Source organism: Podarcis raffonei, chromosome 2 (genome assembly GCF_027172205.1).
Source record: "Podarcis raffonei isolate rPodRaf1 chromosome 2, rPodRaf1.pri, whole genome shotgun sequence".
NCBI lineage: Eukaryota > Metazoa > Chordata > Lepidosauria > Squamata > Lacertidae > Podarcis > Podarcis raffonei.
The window spans coordinates 16,715,300-16,736,829 of NC_070603.1; the positions used below are offsets into that span (position 1 = coordinate 16,715,300).

Consider the following 21,530-nt stretch of genomic DNA (forward strand, 5'->3'; position numbering starts at 1 on the left):
GAGGAGACGCTCCTTCAGATATACTGGACCGAGGCCATTTAGGGCTTTAAAGGTCAGCACCAAGATGAATTGTGCTCGGAAACGTACTGGGAGCCAATGTAGGTCTTTCAAGACCGGTGTTATATGGTCTCGGCGGCCGCTCCCAGTCACCAGTCTAGCTGCCGCATTCTGGATTAGTTGTAGTTTCCGGGTCACCTTCAAAGGTAGCCCCACGTAGAGCGCATTGCAGTAGTCCAAGCGGGAGATAACCAGAGCATGTACCACTCTGGCGAGACAGTCTGCAGGCAGATAGGGTCTCAGCCTACGTACCAGATGGAGCTGGTAAACAGCTGCCCTGGACACAGATTTGACCTGTGCCTCCATGGACAGCTGTGAGTCCAAAATGACTCCCAGGCTGCGCACTGGTCCTTCAGGGGCACAGTTACCCCATTCAGGACCAGGGAATCCTCCACACCTGCCCGCCTCCTGTCCCCCAAAAACAGTACTTCTGTCTTGTCAGGATTCAACCTCAATCTATTAGCCGCCATCCATCCTCCAACCGCCTCCAGACACTCACACAGGACCTTCACCGCCTTCACTGGTTTTGATTTAAAAGAGAGGTAGAGCTGGGTATCATCCGCATACTGATGAACCCCCAGCCCAAACCTCCTGATGATCTCTCCCAGTGGCTGCATGTAAATGTTGAAAAGCATGGGGGAGAGGACAGAACCCTGAGGCACCCCACAAGTGAGAGCCCAGGGGTCTGAACACTCATCCCCCCCCCACTTTCTGAACACGGCCCAGGAGGAAGGAGCGGAACCACTGTATGACAGTGCCCCCAGCTCCCAGCCCCTCAAGACGGTCCAGAAGGATGTTATGGTCGATGGTATCAAACGCCACTGAGAGATCCAGCAGAACTAGGAAACAGCTCTCACCTTTGTCCCTAGCCCGCCGGAGATCATCAACCAGTGCGACCAAGGCAGTTTCAGTCCCATGATGAGGCCTGAATCCCGACTGGAAGAGATCCAAATGGTCCGCTTCTTCCAGGCGTGCCTGGAGTTGTTCAGCAACCACTCGCTCAATCACCTTGCCCAAGAATGGAAGATTTGAGACTGGGCGATAATTGGCCATCGTGGCCGCATCTAAAGATGGTTTTTTAAGAAGCGGTTTAATAACCGCCTCTTTCAGCGGGTCTGGGAAGGATCCCTCATGGAGGGAAGCATTCACCACCCCACGAAGCCCATCACCCAGTCCTTCCCGGCTAGCTTTTATAAGCCAGGATGGGCAAGGATCCAGGAGACAGGTGGTTGGCTTCACTCATCCAAGCAGCCTGTCCACATCCTCGGAGGTAACAGATTGGAATTGATCCCACACAACTTGACTAGACAGGACTCTAGCACTCTCCCGCCCTGGCCCTGCTCCCACGGTGGAGTCTACTTCTTCCTGAATCTGAGTGATTTTATCTGCAAAAAACTTTGCAAAATCATTGCAGAGTTGAGAGCTTTAGGCTTTCCAGAGATCCAGGCAGGCTGCATTCACTCAGCTTGCTTTAGAAGTTGAAAGGTTGAATATGGGAGGCTGTGGAAAAGCAATTGTGTTTCTTAATCTGTACACCTCTTTAACTGAGACTGCCTATGCATAGCAAAGATGCACAAGCCTTTGGCTTTGTATTTGTTCTGCATGTGAAGTTACTAACTCAGTTTTGCAGACTGGAGTTAAAAGAATCACTTTTTTACAGCAAGTTTCCAATTGCCATGGTGGCTGAGAAATTTGGGGTGTTATTGGTTATAAAGGGGTAGGATTCAGAGTAGAACTGTGGAGGGCATTAAAGCGATCAGGGTGTGTAATTTATTTTCCTGCACAGCTTGCGCACACGTTTCATACACAGAGAACCTCCCTATCCTGTAGACAGAGTCTGTTATTGCCTGCTGTGCTAGCTGTATTGTCCTTCCTTCATTTCCGCCAAGTTAATCCTTGTCAGTTTCCTCTGAAAACGTAGATCTTGTGAGTGCAATTTTTGTGTGCTCAAAATAAATTGAGGTAACTCAGGGGAGGAAAGGTTGGCACACACATCACCTTGGTAGCAGTGAATACAGAGGAGCAACAAGATGCTTCTGAGCATCACAGCATCACAGCAGCAGATCATGCCCTGGTTTCCAGTCTTGTTAAGCCTACTAGTAAAACTGTCTTGCGCCTGTCAGGGAGAGTCAGCGTTCCTTGTTTTGTGCTTTCTGGGTTTGCACTCTGTTCCAATTAATGTCAATGCCTGGGTTATGTAAGCAAAGCATGTTCCAGGGGAAAGGATTGATTTTTTTTTCCTGGGCTACTTCCATCTGGAAAGGGCTCTTGCTGTATTGCAATGGGGATAAACTGTGCATCTTCCTGTACAGAAATGATGTCCCCTGATGTCCTTCCTTTTCTTCTTTCAGGTCATCCCTATGAATTCTGCTGGCTCTCCTGTGGGCGATGTACCGTTTGTGCGCTCTGGTTTGCTAGGTTTTGTGGGACCTGTACGTTCACCTGCATTCATTGCACTTTTCCTTCTTTCATTAATATTTACATTAATATCTGCCTTTCCTCCTAGGAGCTTAAGGGGACCTTCTCCCCTTTCACATTTTACCCTCACAAGAACAACCCTTTGGAGTAGATTGTGCTGAGAGACAATGACTGGCCCAAGGTCTCCCAGCGAGCTACAAAGCTGAATGGGGACTTGAACCTTGGTCTCCTACATCCTAGTGCAACACCCTAAATCACTACATCACACTGGATCTCACAGCAGGCAATCATTGGGCCAGGATGTACACAAGCCTGTGCAAAGAAGTGTGTTTGTTTAAAACAAAAGCAAAACCCTCCTGTGATGCCTTCCCGCCTCTTACAAATATATCCTATTATATACATTTGGCAACTTATTTTGAAAGAGGCAAGCATTTATCATATAACTCTAATTGGTTAGAACTTTGCTTCACAACTTTTGGTGCCTAGGATACAGTGTTTGCTCCTTCATTGTTAAAGTTAGAGACACACTTCACTCTTACTTTAATCACCCACCTAGCTCCCATATATATATATATATATATATATATATATATATATATATATATATATATGTTGTTAGTTTTCAGAACAATAAACAGATAGTCATTCTCACTGCATCCAGGAGATATCCCCATTAAGACTGCTTCCTGGCATCCTGCCTTTCCCTATGCCCAAAGTAGAGCTGAGCTGCATTTTCTAGGCAGTGGCAATGTTTCTGGGCAAACCTGCTTCTGAAATTCCTCCAGGTTTATCATCTGCAGCACAGGCTGCATTTGGGAATCTTGGTGCAGCCTTACTCCTTTATTTCTCATATATTAGCAGAGAGAGACGAGAAAAACGTTGCATGGGGTCTCCCTTTTCCCGTGAGCATAGAGTGGTGAATCCATTCGACATGTTGGCTTAATTTACGTACTTGTGTGGCATACTAGTGTGCCCTGGCCCACACTTTAGGACCCAGTGGCTTAGATGCTACAATTATCCCCCCCCCCCCCGTTATCTGATTCACAGTCCAGTTTTTATGAATAGTTTAGAATCATCCACCCAAATTTCCTTTCTTTCAGTATCTTCTCATATTTCACAGTTGTTGTTTTTCAATCACTAATTCACAGGTTGAGAGGGAAACCTAAGTTTAGACTTCACGTTGGGTGGATTTCTGTGGTCTTTGCCATAATAAAAGGTCTGATTTAAATGATCATAATTTTCTTTTGTGGTCTCTTGTAAGATGCATGTACGCTACCTGGTAGGAAGGGTGGTTTAAATACATGAAATAAAAGAATTAACAAAATAGCAGAAGGGGAAGCAGTTGGTGATCATGGGGAGAAGGATTGTGTTTGCTGATGCTTCCCCCCCCCTTCTCCCCCATACAGGGCAGCTTGGTATTCGTCGTTGGAAAAATAGATGGGATGCTCATTGTTAGTGGACGCAGACATAATGCCGATGACATTGTGGCCACTGGACTGGCTGTTGAATCTATAAAGACGGTTTACAGAGGAAGGCAAGTTTGCATCTCCATAAAAAAATAACAAACTGGGAATTATGGGTATTCAGCTGTTGTTTACTAGTGTTCTTTTGAACATGGTTCTAAAATTACCGGAGAACGTCAGGTGCTGTTGCTCCCTCCCCCTGTGCCTTCAAATCCAGGAAATCTCAGGCCAGTCTTTCAATAGCAGCAGACTTGGCCATTTTAAAAGTAGGGGAGATGGCACCTGTTTAGTTATCTGATGGTGCTAAAAAGTTGCATATTATACAGGCATGTCTGTAGATGGTGTCTAATGAATCCCTCTCGCAAGGGATGATCACCGTTTTCCTTCTAAAATTCATTATCCAGTGGCATGTAATTAGAGAGCCACACAAATACAGAACCTGTTTGCTACAAAGTTGCCATTCCCTTGTTATGCAGTATGGATTTTGTTTTATGAGGGCAGAGGATGGTGACACAAAACATGGCGAAAGTCCCTGAGATATTTGCATTTGCTTCCCATTGTTCCTTTCCTCTTGTTTCATGCCTTTTTGCCATGATGCTGCTTATACCCTCTGCCACCTCTGCCAACCCAGTTACTTTTCCTACGCTAAGGACCATTGCGCACGCTGCATGGTGGGGAGAAGCCAAAGTGATCACTGAGTGTTCACTTGATAGGTAGTGGCAACACACATCCTGGTTCTCGGATGAATGTAACTGTAACCAGTACTGTTAGTATAAATTATTCCAGCACGGATGATTCCCACTGGCCAGTGAGATGTCTGAAATCGCCTTGAATTTTGTTTAATTATCATCTTGGCCCGCATTCCATGGTAATCAGTATTGTAGGCTGTCATGCGCTTGTTAGAAACACTTTCTGCCATAAATTTTGCAGATGTTCCAGATTTGGGTCATTGCACAGCGGAGGGAATAGTGAGGAGGACGGGGAGCTGTAAGGTGTGTGTGAGACTGTAGGATGGAATTTCTGGTTGCCCTAAAAAGGGAGGGATGGCTTTGTAGCCAGGCTCTGTGATCTCTTTCAGCCTACTCTGTTCAGGCATCACAGACACTGCTATTTCATTTTACAGACATGGTTACACCAACAAAGAATGCACACTACAGCACATCTTCTGTTCCCTTTTAGGATTGCGGTGTTCTCTGTGACTGTGTTCTACGATGAGAGGATTGTGGTGGTGGCTGAACAACGGCCAGATGCTTCGGAAGAGGACAGTTTCCAGTGGATGAGCCGTGTGCTGCAGGTTAGAATGTCCCTGAGCTAAATTGGTCCCTCTCTCTTGATGGACTGGCATCCTGTTAGGAACAGAAGCAGCTAGTAGCGGCCCATGCTTTGCCAGACACACTGAGGAGTCTTGTCTGTGGCTGGAGTTTCTAGATCAACGAAGTGGGATGCAATTGGTAGAAATGGCCAACTTCTGCATTCTTAAGGACCACTACATGTTTCTTTTTGCACAAAGCAGCCTCTTCTAAGGTGGCGAGAACCAAAATAAATTCAGCACCACCCAGCAAAAAGTGATTCATATGTATTTGGCTTCACGCATGGAATTGATGATGATGATAATTCCGTATGTCACACCTGTTACATACAGAAACAGAGGTATAATATTAAAACCTCTTAGGCAAAGCATTTTATTGTACAGTGGTACCTCAGGTTACATACACTTCAGGTTACATACGCTTCAGGTTACAGACTCTGCTAACCCAGAAATAGTACCTCAGGTTAAGAACTTTGCTTCAGGATGAGAACAGAAATCGTCCTCCGGCGGCGCAGCAGCAGTGGGAGGCCTCATTAGCTAAAGTGGTGCTTCAGGTTAAGAACAGATTCAGGTTAAGAACGGACCTCCAGAACAAATTAAGTACTTAACCTGAGGTACCACGGTACAGGTTTAAATTTCGTAGGGCCAAAGGAAGCCCACCAGCAACAGCTGTTAAATCCAGCTTTCAGTATTTTTTAAAAAGCAGTTGTGTATATTTATTCAGAAGCGGATCCCATTGCTCAATACCAAGTAAATGTATTCGGTATAGGAGTGCATGTCTTCCTTTATTTTTATTTTGAATTACAGCAAAAGTGTGTGGGATTCAAAAACAAGGAGTGATGCAAGAAACAAACCCAAAGCCACACACATCTTGTTTCTCTTACTGTTATTAACATATTTGCATAAGGTTTCCCCTAAAGTCACTTTTAAAAGTAATTGTTTCAAAATAATGGCAATACGGCGTGAAGGTATGTGTTTTTATTGAAAGGGAGAAACCTTTTTCAATGCACTCAGGAGCTGAAGATCATGTAGTGTCCATGCACACAAGGTTAATGACCCCTCCCCTGACTATCCCACCTGCAAAGGTGAAAACATAATGTAGGCCTGTTTCTTCAACCCCACACCTTATTCCCCCCCCCCCACAAAAAAGCTTTACTGTATAATATGCTTTCATTGTAAATTAGGAGTGCAGAAAGCTTCCTGTGAGAATGTGGCCTGCCTTGGTGATTTCTGACTGCCTGCTAACTGCCCGTTGTTTATTATTTCAATATCTTATTTGCAAGGTAGCAGTGACCATTAAGCTTGTGATATATTTACATTGTAGCTTTCGGTGATGGGTTTGCCAGCATCTCTTCTTGAGCCGCCAAGGTAATGAATTGAAGCGATTCACAATTAAGCTGCACTGGAAAGTCATTCTCTTGTTTTCTTATTCCTAGGCAATCGACAGCATTCACCAAGTGGGAGTATATTGCCTCGCTCTTGTTCCAGCCAATACTTTGCCAAAAACTCCTCTGGGAGGGATCCATATATCTCAGACCAAACAACACTTCCTGGAGGGGTCACTGCACCCATGCAACATTCTCATGTGCCCGCACACGTGTGTGACTAATCTGCCAAAACCCAGGCAAAAGCAACCAGGTAATTGTGTGAGAAAACATGACATTCTTTTTTTAAAAAAATCCACACTAGCAACACAGTCCTATAAACGAAGTAAGCCTCGTTGAGTTCAATGGGACTTATTTAGGAAGTTGTGTTTAGCACTGCAGTCCAATTGGACCGGAAGCTTATTCTTGGTTGAAATTCCTTCACTGATATTGTTCATGAGACAAGGAAGGCCTTATAACTTTTCAAGAAAATGAACAGATTGAATTTTATTTGGGACAGAACACAGGGATGGGATGGTGCCCCCACCCACCAAAAAAATCTATATAATGAATACTCTGAAATGAAAACAATTTATTTTTCATGAAGTACCGTATTTTTCGCTCTATAGGACGCACTTTTCCCCCTTCAAAAATGAAGGGGAAATGTGTGTGCGTCCTATGGAGCGAAGACGCCATAGCCCCGCCGCGCTCTCCCGGCTGGAGAGGTGACGCGCGCCTATGGAAGGAGCCTCCAAAGGCGCGCGTTACCTCTTCACCTGGGAGAGGGTCCCGGGGCTATGGCTTCTTTAGCCCCGCGCACGCTCTCCCGGCTGGAGAGGTGACGCGCGCCTATGGAGGCTCCTGCCATAGGCGCGCGTCACCTGGGAGAGGGTCGCAGGGGGCTTCTTTAGCTCCGCACGCGCTCTCCCGGCTGGAGAGGTGACGCACGCCTATGGCAGGAGCCTCCATAGGCGCGCGTCACCTCTCCAGCCGGGAGAGCGTGCGCGGGGCTAAAGAAGCCATAGCCCCGGGACCCTCTCCCAGCTGGAGAAGTGACGCGTGACTATGGCAGCAGCCTCTCCGCTGCGCCTTTCCGCTGCTCCCTGACCTGCTCTTTGGGGCTGGTGGTGGGCTTCCCCCCGCCAGCCCCAAAGAGCAGGTCGAAAGGAACCTGAAGCCTGGAGAGCGAGAGGGGTCGGTGCGCACCGACCCCTCTCGCTCTCCAGGCTTCCAAGGTAGCCGCCTGAACACACCTTAAACGCACCTTGTTTTAGAGCGGGAAAACAAGAGGGGGGAAATTCTCCCACTCTCTGTGCAGCGCCTCCTGCCGCTTCACTGAAGGGGCGCTGGGCAGAGAGCGGAAGAATTTTTTCCCCTTGTTCTCCCCCCTCTAAAACAAGGTGCGTCCTATTGTCCGGTGCGTCCTATGGTGCGAAAAATACGGTAATTAAAAGATCTCAGAAACCTGCTCTTCTGTAACTTGGAGCAGGGCTTTCAGTGTGGCTGCACATGTTCTGTGCAGTAGTGTTCCTGTTGAGTACAACAGACACTCATTATCTGCACTTTCTAGAAGAAATTGAAGATATTTTTGTTTTGACAGGCTTTCCCAGCAGCATAAATGGGTCTTTGCCCTGAGTGTCTTTTTTGCATTGTTTTAGAGGTTTTTTAAATGTATCTGCTGTGGTTTCCTCCCCTGTAAGGCTCAGTCTCATGCCTTATTCTTGGAATCCTCTTACCAGGGTGGTGCCTAATTTAGTTCCCTTCCTCCCATACTGCTTTTGTACACAACTGTGTGGTTTTTGCCTTCCTTTATCAAGTGTCTGCTGCTGTCAACAGGTGTCGGCCCCGCCTCTGTGATGGTGGGGAACCTGGTTGCAGGGAAGCGCATTGCACAGGCCTCTGGGAGAGACCTTGGACAGATAGAAGAGAACGATTTGGTGAGAAAGGTGAGCTTCTGTTGCGTGCGATCCAAACTTGCTACCTGGATTGGAACCGGGCGATCCTATGCACAGCTGCTTTCTTGGCCTTTTCAAAAAAAGTAGGACAAAGGTGTTTGCAGGCTAGCGCCCCAAGTGGATTTGTATGCACATGCTTTTCTCCTGCCCATTAAATCCTAAAGAGTCAGGAGAGCCATTTATCACTCTGGTTTGCTCAGAGGTAATTGCTGGTTTGCCTGGCCAGGTGGCCACAGGCCTAGTCTAAGCAGGGGCTGTATCCTCCAGCAGAGCGTGCTCTATCATTGGGGCGGGGGGAGAATCATAGAATTGCAGGGTTGGAAGAAACCCTGAGGATCCTCTAGTCCAGCCCGCTGTAATGCAGGAATATGCAGCTGTCCCATATGGGGATCGAACCTGCATAATTGCAGTTATCAGCACCACACACTAACCAACTGAGCTATCCAGAGTTTTACATAATTTTGGGAAGAGGGTTAGGATCAGAGACGGGAAGACCTGGGGAAAAACCGGAAAAGATGGGGGGAAACCTGTCAGGGAACTGCCATCGGAACAGGGGCGGGAAACAGAGGGGCAGTTGTGTTACAGGGAGCCTCTGAAAATCTTGCGAAGCAGTTCCTCTTCCGGTGGTGAGGAAAGCCTCACCTCCAGTGGGGAAGAGGTAAAAGGACCAGAGGATGTTGCAGGGAGCCTCAGCACCGCTCCTGGCCAAGCCGGCCAGGAGGGAAGCACGCCCCTTCCATCGCCCACCCTGCGCAGAGGTCTAAAGCGCAAAGAGGGAAGGAAAAGGCTGGGAGTAATGAGACTTTTATGTTGGGGGAGGTCCAGGAAACAACCACTCCCGGATTCTGCTAGCGATTGAGGCAGTCATGACCTTGTGGCTCTGCACTGTAAATAAGGTAAAGGTAAAGGTACCCCTGCCCGTACGGGCCAGTCTTGACAGACTCTGGGGTTGTGCGCCCATCTCACTTAAGAGGCCAGGGGCCAGCGCTGTCCGTAGACACTTCCGGGTCACGTGGCCAGCGTGACAAAGCTGCATCTGGCGAGCCAGCGCAGCACACGGAAACGCCGTTTACCTTCCCGCCAGTAAGCGGTCCCTATTTATCTACTTGCACTTTGACGTGCTTTCAAACTGCTAGGTTAGCAGGCGCTGGGACCGAGCAACGGGAGCGCACCCCGCCACGGGGATTCGAACCGCCGACCTTTCGATCGGCAAGCCCTAGGCGCTGAGGTTTTACCCACAGCGCCACCCGCGTCCTACACTGTAAATAGTTTGCACCAAAATAAAACCTGTAAAAGACAGGTCTGAGTCCTGGCTGGTTACTCACGAGCAACCACCACTGCCATTTGACAAAACCAAACAGAAAAAATGGTTTTTGAAAAAACCAGTGGAAATCCTGTTGTTGTTTTCCCACTTTCTCCGGTTTTTTCCAGGCCTTCCCATCTCTAGTTAGGATCATAACTTGGCACTTTTGCCCTCACCACACTGCAGAGCTATTAAACAAAAAAGGTAACCACACATTGGCCCAGTTCCCTGTGGCTTCCTTAAGCTGCTTAAATCAGAGTCTCTTCTGGTTCTGTTTGCTCTGGATACTTGCCAGACGTCTGTTCAATGTGGACCCCAAGTAGTCCCACCTAGGCTGGCTCCACAGCCTGTGCTTAGGTCACCATTCTGGGATCTCCCACTGCACACCTAAAACAGTATTGATCTGCCTCTCTGTTCCCATCCAATGGGTGTCCTATATCAAAGAAGCCTGGGCTGATCTACGAAGGACCATCTCCCTCTTTGCACCAGTGCCCTGTCACATCTTTAGGTTGCCTTTGCAGCTTAACAGTTTCTTTTCTTTGCAGCATCAATTCCTGTCTGAGGTGCTCCAGTGGAGAGCACAAGCAACGCCCGAGCACATGCTTTTCCTCCTGCTCAATGCAAAGGTAGGGATGGGGGTCTGATAACATACGAATAATGCATTTAGCAAACTTTTATGTCCCTTGTACTCCCTGTAGAGTAGGGGCACAGTTGATACGTGCTTCTTCCACGTTTTGGGGTGTGTGTTCAGGCTTAAGGGTTGTGTTCTATGTCAGCTGAGGTCAATGCATTTGCTGGGCTCCGATGGTTAGGCACATAATGGAAGAGGATGGGTTCATGATAAGTTTAAAACATGATAATCAGAGATAGAAACCAGGAGGTTCCCATGCATGCTTTGAGCATGTAACATCCATCATTTACCCAGTCATGGGGCTGTGTTAATAAAAGCATCATTCCCTCAAGACTCTTTGCACATTGCAGTTTAAGTGAATTGAGAGAGTGATCAAGTTGTCCTCCAGAGACCAGCCTGTATTTGTTCAGATATGTTTCCAAAGCACTCTCTTCAAGCACCATGCATTTGTTTAGAGGATGTTTCTTTCTGTCTCTTCCAGGGGGCCCCTGTCTGTACAGCCACCTGCCTGCAGCTGCACAAGCGAGCTGAGCGAATCGCATCGATTCTGTATGAAAAGGGACACCTCAATGCCGGTGATAACGTGGTGCTGCTCTATCCTCCTGGTAAGCAATGCCTGGGGTTGTTGGTGTGGAGTTTCACAGAATTCAGTACATCCTGTTACCTCTAAACGGCAAAGCTTTGCTGTGCCCTGGAATGTAAGGAGTGCATTATGATGTGCAAAATTGAGGTGTCTGGTACCGCAAATTCAAATTTGGGGAAGATCATGTGAATTGTAACAGGAACTCTTCTTCAAGTGATGAGAAGAGTGCAACAAATGTAACTGATCTGCAGAAAACACAACCAGAAGAAAGAGAGGATGCATATACTTTTGTAAAGAAAGAAAATCTGTAATAAAAATTATTATTTTTTAATAAAAAAAGAGAGAGAGATGAGAAGAATGATCGAGGGGATCTTTTTGTTTGCACTTCCACTCAGGTCAAATAATGTTCTGTTTTCATTTCTCAACAAGTTTAGGCCCAGGAGATGATGTTTTATACATTTGGGAAGTTCAGTGGTAGTTTGGACAATGGGCATTTTAATGATTTTCAGTCCTCTGTTTCATTTCCCCGCTTGCACCCCTTTCTGGCTTCTGAATCTCCATGCCCCCCAGTCAGCAAAGTTTTCCAGGGTTTCTGCCAAATAGTTGCTTAGCTTCAATAGGCAGAATCTTGGAGTGAGAATCCAAGAAGTGGCCTTTTTTCCAGTGTGGCTTAATACTGCTTTTCACTGTGACAAATAATTATATTGGTGATCCCAGTCTAGATCTGCTGCATTTCGTTCTCCCTGCTTTGCCAGATTATTTTGTGTAGTGATTCACTCAACAAGTTCTTACTGCATTCCTAGTGTAAATTAGGAATGGGTCTTCACGGCAGCTCCTCTTAAAATTTCTCTCTTGCCTTGTCTGGTCTGCTGCCACCAGTTCTCCTGCGTGGCTTGCATTTCCACCTTGAGCAGTGGGTGAGGAGTGTTTTGCCCTCTAGAGCTGTGACTCTTTTTCAAGGGCGCTTCCAGCCAAAGGAATGCACATGGCAGAGAGTTCACTCTTTATCATCAGAGATAACACAGCCGCTTCTACAGCTCTGGATACATACACAAACCAATCTAGCATCTAGGCAGCTTCTCCCAAAGTCCACACTCTACGGAACAGTTGCAGCAACTGGGAATCGCTCCCCTTGTACCTTCCCACAACTGGCTGCGGTCATGTAGCCAGAGACTAGGCCTACAAGGAAGCCTCCTCTGCTCTTCCTGCTTAAATTCTTTCCTGGTTCTCGAGACAGTGGTGTAGAAGAGGGTGGGGAAGCACCTGGTCCTTCACTTGCCTTGCCTGCCTCTTCCAACTCTGAAGCTTCCGTTTGCCTCCGATTCTTGCCTCCTGGCTGGTACAGGCACCCACAAACCGCTGCCTGCATTCTCCCGAGTCAGACTCCAACCCCACTTCCCCTGCCTCACGCTTGTCAGCCTCCTGCCAGTCCCTGCCGATCTTTAAGGAGCAAATTGCAGCAGGAAATCTGGACAACAGGTGGAGGATGTTGAGCTACTTCTCTGCTATATTTTCCTGTGTTCTTGCAGGCATCGAGCTCATTGCAGCATTTTATGGCTGCTTGTATGCTGGTTGCATCCCTGTGACTGTCCGGCCTCCACACGCTCAGAATCTCACTGCCACTTTGCCCACCGTGCGGATGATTGTAGATGTGAGTAGCAAAAAGCTTGAAAGCCGTTTACATCCAAATCAGCTGTTGGCCTTTTATCTCAGAGTGATGAAATAGCTGTTTCTTGAACGTTAGCTGGTAGAGAGTGTTGTTAATCCCGTGGAAAAATGTTTTCTATGTTTGTTATGCTGTTACCAGTGAAATGCGGTGGAAATACCTTGTTGCTGCCTGATAATTCACAGAACATTAAATGAGTGGGAACAGTTTGCATCTTGCTAGCTAGTTTACCTTTTATGTTGCAGGTCACATTGTGCATTCACCTTGTTCTTGTCCTTCACACTTAAGTTGAACAAGAACACCATTGCATTCTAATGTATTCTGTTGCACTAGAATGTGGTATTCTGTTTCATGCTAGTACAATAGCCCTTCTGTGGTTGCCGATTCTTGTACAATACAAAGTAGCAAAAGGGCTGGATGCTTCTCAGGGTAAGGTCAAAGCTGGACAAGAAAAACATGAAACGTTTTAAGTCCGTGAAACTTGAAGATACTGGACGTGAAACTCAGAGTGTGACCTGTGGGCTGGCGAGTTCCAGATTCAAACCTCAGTTCAGCCACAGATTCACTGGGTAGTGTTAGGCAAACTGCTGTCTCTCAGCATTGCCCCCCCCCAACAAAAATTTTACCTTTAATAGGGGGTTAATACTAATGAGATACTGTGCAGGATTCCATTAAGGAATACTGGGACAATGGCCTCATTCACACAACACACTAAGCCAAATATTAGCTTAGTGAGACTGCCCTGCTCCTCTGCGATCCTTTCCGCTGCTGGGCCATGCTGAGCAGGGCCTGTTGTCCCAACTGGGACTCGTGGTTACAGCTCTTGGTTAGTGAGGAGCGAGCTTAAGCACTAGTCCTGGTTTGGACAATATACAAAGACAGTCTCACTTAACTAATGTTTGGCTTGCCCTGGCCTGGTTTGCATGACACACTGTGTAAAGCACTTTGAACACTCAAAGAAACACTATACTAATAGGTGGTGGTTTCAGATACAACCAAGTTCCTTAGTTTGCAAGCTCTAAATCTCAGGTTAGTTTATGGTAGTCTGTGTTTGCTAATTCTTTGTTTGCTTCCTAACAGCAGTCACTTGTTCAATGTGTTTTAGGTTAGCAAAGCTGCCTGTATCCTCACAAGTCAGACCTTGATGAGGCTACTGAGATCCAGAGAGGCGGCATCTGCTGTTGATGTGAAAACCTGGCCAACCATCATTGATACAGGTAAGAGAGCTACTGGTCTGTCTAGCTGTTCTAGTTACTTGCTAGCCATATTCATAGAGGAGAGGGATTTCTCACCAATACCACAACTGTTGAGCATCCACAGAGAACAGAAGCCATTTAAAGTTTCCAGTTGCTTACTGCCGCCTGCAAAATACAAGTCCAAATCTGATTTCACACCTTAGCAAGGTTCTCAAATGATAGAAAATAATTGGTCGTCTGCTTGTAGCCCATATTTCCTTGCGAAGTAGTGCATGACATTCTGTTTACTTAAAACAAATAGGCTGATTGATGAAATCAGATTAAGTTCAGAGTAATCAGATACTTCTGCACCAACCTGGTGATGCGTATGTGTGTGTCCTCATAGGTCATCTTAAAAGTTGAGCCGATTGGCTTCTTGTATGATGTGGGCATTCTCCTTTTCTTAGGCAAATTGTTTTTAGAAAATATGTAAACAGGTCCCGGTTGTAATTTATTTGGAAAACAAAGAGACTACCTTGTAAGTGTGTTGCCAAAGGTAGTTCCATTGCGTTCCAGCATCTTCTGCTTGCTTTGTTCCCCAGAGAAGCTCATTTTTAAAGACCACATACAAAATTAATCACTTTCATTTTTTTATCTGCTCCAGATGATTTGCCCAGGAAGCGGCTACCTCAGGTCTATAAACCACCAACTCCAGAAATGTTGGCATACCTGGATTTCAGTGTTTCCACAACAGGGATGCTTACAGGAGTGAAGGTACAGTAGTGTCTCGCTAGTCGGTTTTGTGTTTGGGCTCCTGTTCTATAGCCTGAGCCCTAGATGTACCTTAGGGGCTTTCACATCTTTGGCTGCAAGATTATGAATACATTGGACTGGCATGTTACTTAGCACCATACCTCAGTCAATAATTTGAGCGGTGTTCCTGGTGTTCCAATGGTTTAAATGAAATTAGAAAGAGCTTAGACCACGCAGGAGTTTGTGGCATGCATGCACAGGTTGGTCTCCTTTTGTGCCAGGCTTGCCAGTGGTTTACCGCTGCCTGATCTCTGGCTCAGCAGGGACAAAACCAAACCACATTGCAGCATTGGAGGACTGAGCAGTGTTTTGTTTTTTTAATGTATTTTTATTAAAGTTTTTCTTGATTTACAAAGGTATGTGCAATGTCGTATTTTTCCCCCATGTAACATTTTTTAAAAAAAAAACAAATTGGTTTCATTTGTTGAGACATTAGGAAGAATAGGGGGAAAGAGGTGGGGGGGAAGATGAGTGGGGGTGGGATTGAGTGGTTTCTATTTTACTTAATATATGTGAGGTTTTGTGCTCTGCTGTTCACTTGTGTTCCTTTGGTGGTGAGAGAGGTTGGGGTTGGCCTAGGGTGTGGCTGTTCATTTGGGGTTGGCTGTGGTGGTCTTTGTTTTCATGTGTGAGTGGGGTGGGTGGGTGTTTTGGATCAGGTTAGCCATATTGATTTGTATGCTGTTGGTGGATTTTTGTCAGTGCCTTGTTGGGCTGTGTATGTGATAGAACTGAGCAATGTTGACGTTAGAGTGGACCTGTCTGATGCCATGGGCTATTCCTCTGGCACACTGGGCAGTGATATGGTCACCATTAGCCTTTGTAAAGCATTTGACATCCAGGGCTGTGGGAGAGCAACAGCATTTCAGTAGTTGGAGAACTGGGAGAGCATATTAAAGACTTGGATTTCTTGCTCGGCCACAGACTGCCTGTGCAAGGCTGGGCAAAAGTCCTTTGTCTCCCTGAGCTCTGTCCCCCCCCCCCCCCCCGTTCATACCGTGAGGACAGTAATCCTTTCCTGCCTTTCTTAACAAGAGACTTTGAGGGTGTCTACGCGGGTGGCGCTGTGGGTAAAAGCCTCAGCGCCTAGGGCTTGCCGATCGAAAGGTCGGCAGTTCGAATCCCCGCGGCGGGGTGCGCTCCCGTTGCTCGGTCCCAGCGCCTGCCAACCTAGCAGTTCGAAAGCACCCCCAGGTGCAAGTAGATAAATAGGGACCGCTTACTGGCGGGAAGGTAAACGGCGTTTCCGTGTGCTGCGCTGGCTCGCCAGATGCAGCTTTGTCACGCTGGCCACGTGATCCGGAAGTGTCTCCGGACAGCGCTGGCCCTTGGCCTCTTAAGTGAGATGGGCGCACAACCCCAGAGTCTGTCAAGACTGGCCCGTACGGGCAGGGGTACCTTTACCTTTACCTTTATGATGGAAGCAAGGAGCTCTTGATGCTGCTATGAGGAAAGCAGCACCAATCTATACTAAGGAATGATTCTGGGCTTGCTTTCCTGATTTAGTGAAATAGTTAAACTAATGCTTTAAATAATCAGCATCACTTAACCTCACAATGTGGTTTCTCATGGGCATACATGTAAGGTTGTATTTATCAGGTTCTTGCTATTGTGCCACTTGGATTCACTAACCTCCCCCCCTCCTCCCTTTTTCCAGATGTCCCATGCAGCAGTCAGCGCCCTCTGCAGAGCCATAAAACTCCAGTGTGAACTATACTCCTCGCGTCAGATTGCCATCTGTTTAGATCCCTATTGTGGGCTTGGCTTTGCACTTTGGTGCCTTTGCAGGTAGGAACCAGGATACAGGGGTAAGCAAAGTTTTTGTTGGGCCAGTTCACGGTCCCGCAGACACTGCGGTGGGCCGGAGTGCACGCACCTGTGCATGCACACACACAAATGCTATTTCCGGCACTCCTTCTGGCACGGAGGAGGCGTTCACAGCTTCCCATTGGCTGCAGGAGCTTCCTGCAGCCAATGGGAAGCCAGCCAGCATCGCAGAAGGCGGTCCCTGCTCTGCTCCGTGCCGGTTTAGCATGGCGCACGGGAGCTGACCAAGCGGGCGGCAGGGGTCCATGGGCTGGTTAAACGACCCCCATGGGCCACTTGTGGCCCTTGGGCCTTAGGTTGCAGACCCCTGAATTAGAAGAACGGATAGACTTGCAGGGGAATGGTCCTTAACCGGTGTAAACAGGAACACTGGTCTTTGTCTGTTCAAAGGGTCTGATTGGAACATCTGGGGATTTCTGTGAAGTGAATCCAGTTCACATGAGCCAGGAGTACAAGTGCACTGTCTCCTAAACAGCAAGCAAATTTCATCAGCTAGATGTCTTAACATTTGTCTTTGGGCTATTAAGATTGACAGAGGCTTCTCCATACATCGAAACTGTGCAGAGTCAAAATCTCCCCCCCCCCTTTATATCCTGTGTGTTGACAGTTTCCCCTTGGGGATTATATGTCTGCAAGGAGATGATGTTTATCTAGTACAAATAATTTAATTTAAATGTAGCCTTCCGGATACACACGGAAAAATTCATTTTAGTTGTTCACGAGCTATTCTAAGCCTGAGACCTACATTTGGTGACTCACTTACCCGAAACATTCACAATCCACAAACCTGCAATACCCTGTCCCCTACAGCAGTGCAAACAAGCTGAGCCCCAGAAATCCCTAGGTAATACTGAGATCAGATACCATGGCCAAGGGCCTCTGTGGAGCTATGCAGCAAGGTAAAAATTTATATAAATAGATCTTATAAATAAATGCCGTATAAGAGCCACTGATGCTTCTACGGTTAATGGTTTGAACAATCACAACAACTCCCAGCTAATAATGATGTGTCTCAAAAGCTGCTGTATGCCAATAAGCCTGGAATTTGCTTGGATTTAGATACCAGTGGGGGCTGGGGTTGGGGGTGGTTTGCATGTGAGCACTGAAGTCACCATCAGGAGAACAGGTTAGGCAGTGCCAAGTGAATGGACTCCATCCACTTCCAAAAACTGATATATATTCTCTTGTCTGTGATCTTCCTTGGCAGTGTGTATTCTGGTCACCAATCCATCTTAATTCCTCCTATGGAGCTGGAATCCAACCTTTTTCTGTGGCTTTCCACTGTAAGCCAGTATAAAATACGGGACACTTTCTGTTCCTACTCGGTCATGGACATGTGTAAAAAGGGGCTTGGGAATCAGGTTGATGTTTTAAAGGTAAGAAGCTCAAGCACGTTACAGTAGGTATTGGTGGGAATTTGTTTCCATTTTTAAAAATACATTCTGGTTTTCAGACTGTCACAATTGAAAATTTGGATCTCTCTGCCTTTTGTAAGGAGCCTTTTTTTCCTTAAGGTTTCTCTGGCTATCTTGTGTAGGCATCTTTGAAATTCAGTTTAGAAACATCGAGCACAATCAACTGAGAAATTATTTTGCATAAGCACCATTGAAATGAATGGAGAAGCTGCACAAGAGCTCTGCTATTCATTTGTGTTCCCAGTGTACTGCCAGTTTAGTTTAAATCTGTGGAAAAGTGCACTTGATAAATATTTTAAATAAATAAACGGAGTACAGTATCTAACTCAGAAAAGATAGTGGCAAGGGAATGTTAAACGCAGCAGCTCAGAAGGCAGAATCACTACTCTTGAATTTGGGAGTAAAATGGAGCAGCATGGTAGATTATGCATCTAAAAGTAACAGATGCTGCTAGTTCAGTCCTCTGGTGCAAGATTATTACCTGTTATAGCCAGTTGGTTCATCAAACAAAACTAGTAATATTTCTGCTGGGGTGGGATCAGAAAAACTCAGTAGCCAATGATTTGCTTCTTAGCATTACTTGGTGCGTTCTGTAAAAATGAGGCCAGTATTCAGGCTTGACCTGTACTCTTTGGTGTCAACTGGATTTTTGTCAATGGTGAGTTGGGAAGGGTGAGTCATTGGACCCCATTGTTAGAGCTTTTTCTTTTTGCTATGTTAGTGTGACCAGATGGATATCTTGCCATTTGCACAAAATGCATATTGTTTTAATGATTACCCAGCAACCCTGATGGTACATACTGATCTGACTCTTTGAATACAGTTCATATCTTTTGATCCTTCAAGGTTTTTTCTCTTCTGCCATAAAATGCCGAGTGTGCCCTGGACTCCCATATCTGCCTAAAAACTACAGGTTATATGGGAAGGGTAACACTGGTACATTTTGTCCCTACATTTCTAAAGGAGTAGATCAGGAGTATTAAACAGAGGTAGCTGTGCCAGTGATTTCCTAGTGATCAGGAGACAGTGACAGCATAACTGAGAACCTAATTATGCACTGCGGGCTACAAAACCGGGGCGCTAAATGGAGGATTGGCTAACATTGTCCTTGCTTTGCATGTTAGAAGCTAACTAGTTTCATTGTGTGTATTGGCAGGCAAGAGGCATTAACCTGTCTGGTGTCCGGACCTGTGTGGTTGTGGCAGAAGAGCGTCCACGTGTTGCCCTTACTCAGTCCTTCTCCAAGCTCTTCAAGGACATTGGCCTCTCACCTCGTGCAGTCAGCACCACTTTTGGGTCAAGAGTCAATGTTGCTATCTGTTTACAGGTAACAGTGAAGCCTTGTTGGTTTCCTTAATGGGTTTCAGGGGGCCCTGCACAGTCGATGTATTCCCAACCTGCAAATGCAGCCTTTGAAGCTTTTGAAACTCGCTTTGTTCTGATTTACACCACTATTTTCACTGACCTCTCGACACCTTAAATTGTTTTATAATCTAAGAGCTGTTTTTCCTGCTGTGAGCATAAACAGTTACATCCACTTACACTGCTGAACAATTCAAGAGATCGCATTTGCTCGAAGGAGCTTCAGGAAGGTTTTTATCAGTCAATAATAATAATAATAATAATAATAATAATAATAATAATACATTCGGTTCTTGGTTCTCGAACTCCTTGTGACTAAAACATTTTGGTTCCTGAATGCCACAAGCCTGGAAGTAAGTGTTCCAGTTTACAAGCGTTGTTGGAAAGCTGAACGTCCTACGTGGTTTCTGCAGCTTCCGATTGAGTGCAGGAAGCTCCTGCAGCCAATTGGAAGCTGCACCTTGGTTTTTGAACGTTTTCGGAAGTTGAGCGGACTTCCAGAATGAATTCCATTCGAGAACCAAGGTATGACTGTAATAATAATTTTATTATTTATACCCTGCCCATCTGGCTGGGTTTCTCCAGCCACTCTCGGCGGCTTACAATACATAAATACATACAGAAGGAAGTGGGTAACAGCTGAAAATCCATGTGATCTTTACTTATATGCCAATATGTGTCACACACAGACACATACACACATATTTATATATAATTATACACGAGGAAGGGCTGCTCTCTGTTGCTTATCTATCCTTCTGTGGACTGAGAAAAATGGGGATTGTAATGTTAGTCAGAAGTGGTGGAAAGTCTTCCATATATTCTTATGTTTCCAGCAGAAACTATTGCTCAATACATGCACTCTGAGCCTTAGGCATTTGATCATCCACAGAAGAGCTTCTAATTATTACTTGTCTCATTATGAGTAGGAACTAAATACACTTAAAAATAACCTCTGTTAATGTTTTAGGGAACCTCAGGGCCTGATCCTACCACGGTGTACGTGGATCTGAAATCCTTAAGACATGACAGGTACTACTACTATATTTATCTATTTATGTATTTGTTTATGTTGTTATTCTGTAACCAAGATTGATGGTGCAGATGCACAGAGATTTCTCAGATTTGTGAAAACGCCACTGAATTTGAACAAGCGCAAGACCTCTGAAAAGGAGAGGAAGGGCGAGAAGCTGGGTAGAAGAAACCACACACGCACAAAAATCATTCACAGACAGTTGTTCTCATTCTTTGCCTAAAGTCAATTATTCACCAGTGTCTCCACCAACTCCATAGTATTTAACACCCCATATCTGAAGAACTTCACCCTCCCCCCACAAAAAAAGTTACAGTACAGTATTACAAAAACCAAATAGTGAATCTCCTCTGCCAGTTTTTTTATTTACCTACTTCCCTGGTTGGTCTTGATGACCAGGAATTCCACACAGGCAGGTGCATGGAATTCCCTGCAGGTGAGTCTGTGGGCTGGCAAAAGAGGAACAGAGCAGCCTGTCCCTCCTTTAGCTAATTTGCTTGGCTTTCATGCAGGCCTTGAGGGAAAGGAAGCCCCTTCCCCTGTGAACAGCAAAGAAGCTGAGCGAGTTGGCAAAGGAGAAACAGTGCTCAGTTTTTCTTTTGCAAACTCTGGTGTGTTTCCACTTTCCCTTCCATGCTATATAGGAAGTGTGATAGGAATTTTGAGGTCTTAGATATATGTTAAATGTTCATAAGTGTACCAACCAAGCACGTACATAGATCAGCACTGGAAGACCAATCCGGAACCATTTTTGATTCCCAAACTGTCCCAAACTGACCAAATGTTTTCTCTGCAAGGTCAAAGGAAAATGGAAAATCCTCCCCATTGTCTTTTCCTTCACAAATCCTGTCTTAAGGGTATGTCTGTGTTTGAATAGGGTGTGAGCCTGTGACATGGCCCAGGAACTAAGTACAGTGGTACCTCGGGTTACATACACTTCAGGTTACAGACTCCACTAACCCAGAAAGTGTGCTTCAGGTTAAGAACTTTGCTTCAGGATGAGAACAGAAATCGTGCTCTGGCGGCACGGCAGCAGCAGGAGGCCCCATTAGCTAAAGTGGTGCTTCAGGTTAAGAACAGTTTCAGGTTAAGTACGGACCTCCGGAACGAATTAAGTACTTAACCCGAGGTACCACTGTATTTATCATTACAAAGG

General features: G+C 46.0%; 1 protein-coding gene across 4 annotated transcripts in view; it reads left to right on the forward strand.

Annotated features, from left to right (window-relative positions):
• Nucleotides 1-21,530, forward strand: part of DIP2B (disco interacting protein 2 homolog B) — a 182,291-nt gene that overhangs the window by 154,786 nt on the left and 5,975 nt on the right. For all 4 annotated transcript variants that reach the window (XM_053375102.1, XM_053375105.1, XM_053375104.1 and 1 more), the window contains 14 exons: nucleotides 2,409-2,489; nucleotides 3,882-4,009; nucleotides 5,118-5,232; nucleotides 6,684-6,885; nucleotides 8,448-8,557; nucleotides 10,415-10,495; nucleotides 10,982-11,105; nucleotides 12,613-12,734; nucleotides 13,855-13,966; nucleotides 14,589-14,698; nucleotides 16,395-16,525; nucleotides 17,772-17,940; nucleotides 19,136-19,306; nucleotides 20,312-20,373. In XM_053375102.1, coding sequence (XP_053231077.1) covers nucleotides 2,409-2,489; nucleotides 3,882-4,009; nucleotides 5,118-5,232; nucleotides 6,684-6,885; nucleotides 8,448-8,557; nucleotides 10,415-10,495; nucleotides 10,982-11,105; nucleotides 12,613-12,734; nucleotides 13,855-13,966; nucleotides 14,589-14,698; nucleotides 16,395-16,525; nucleotides 17,772-17,940; nucleotides 19,136-19,306; nucleotides 20,312-20,373 — 1,718 coding nt within the window. The remainder of the gene's footprint in view (nucleotides 1-2,408; nucleotides 2,490-3,881; nucleotides 4,010-5,117; nucleotides 5,233-6,683; nucleotides 6,886-8,447; nucleotides 8,558-10,414; nucleotides 10,496-10,981; nucleotides 11,106-12,612; nucleotides 12,735-13,854; nucleotides 13,967-14,588; nucleotides 14,699-16,394; nucleotides 16,526-17,771; nucleotides 17,941-19,135; nucleotides 19,307-20,311; nucleotides 20,374-21,530) is intronic.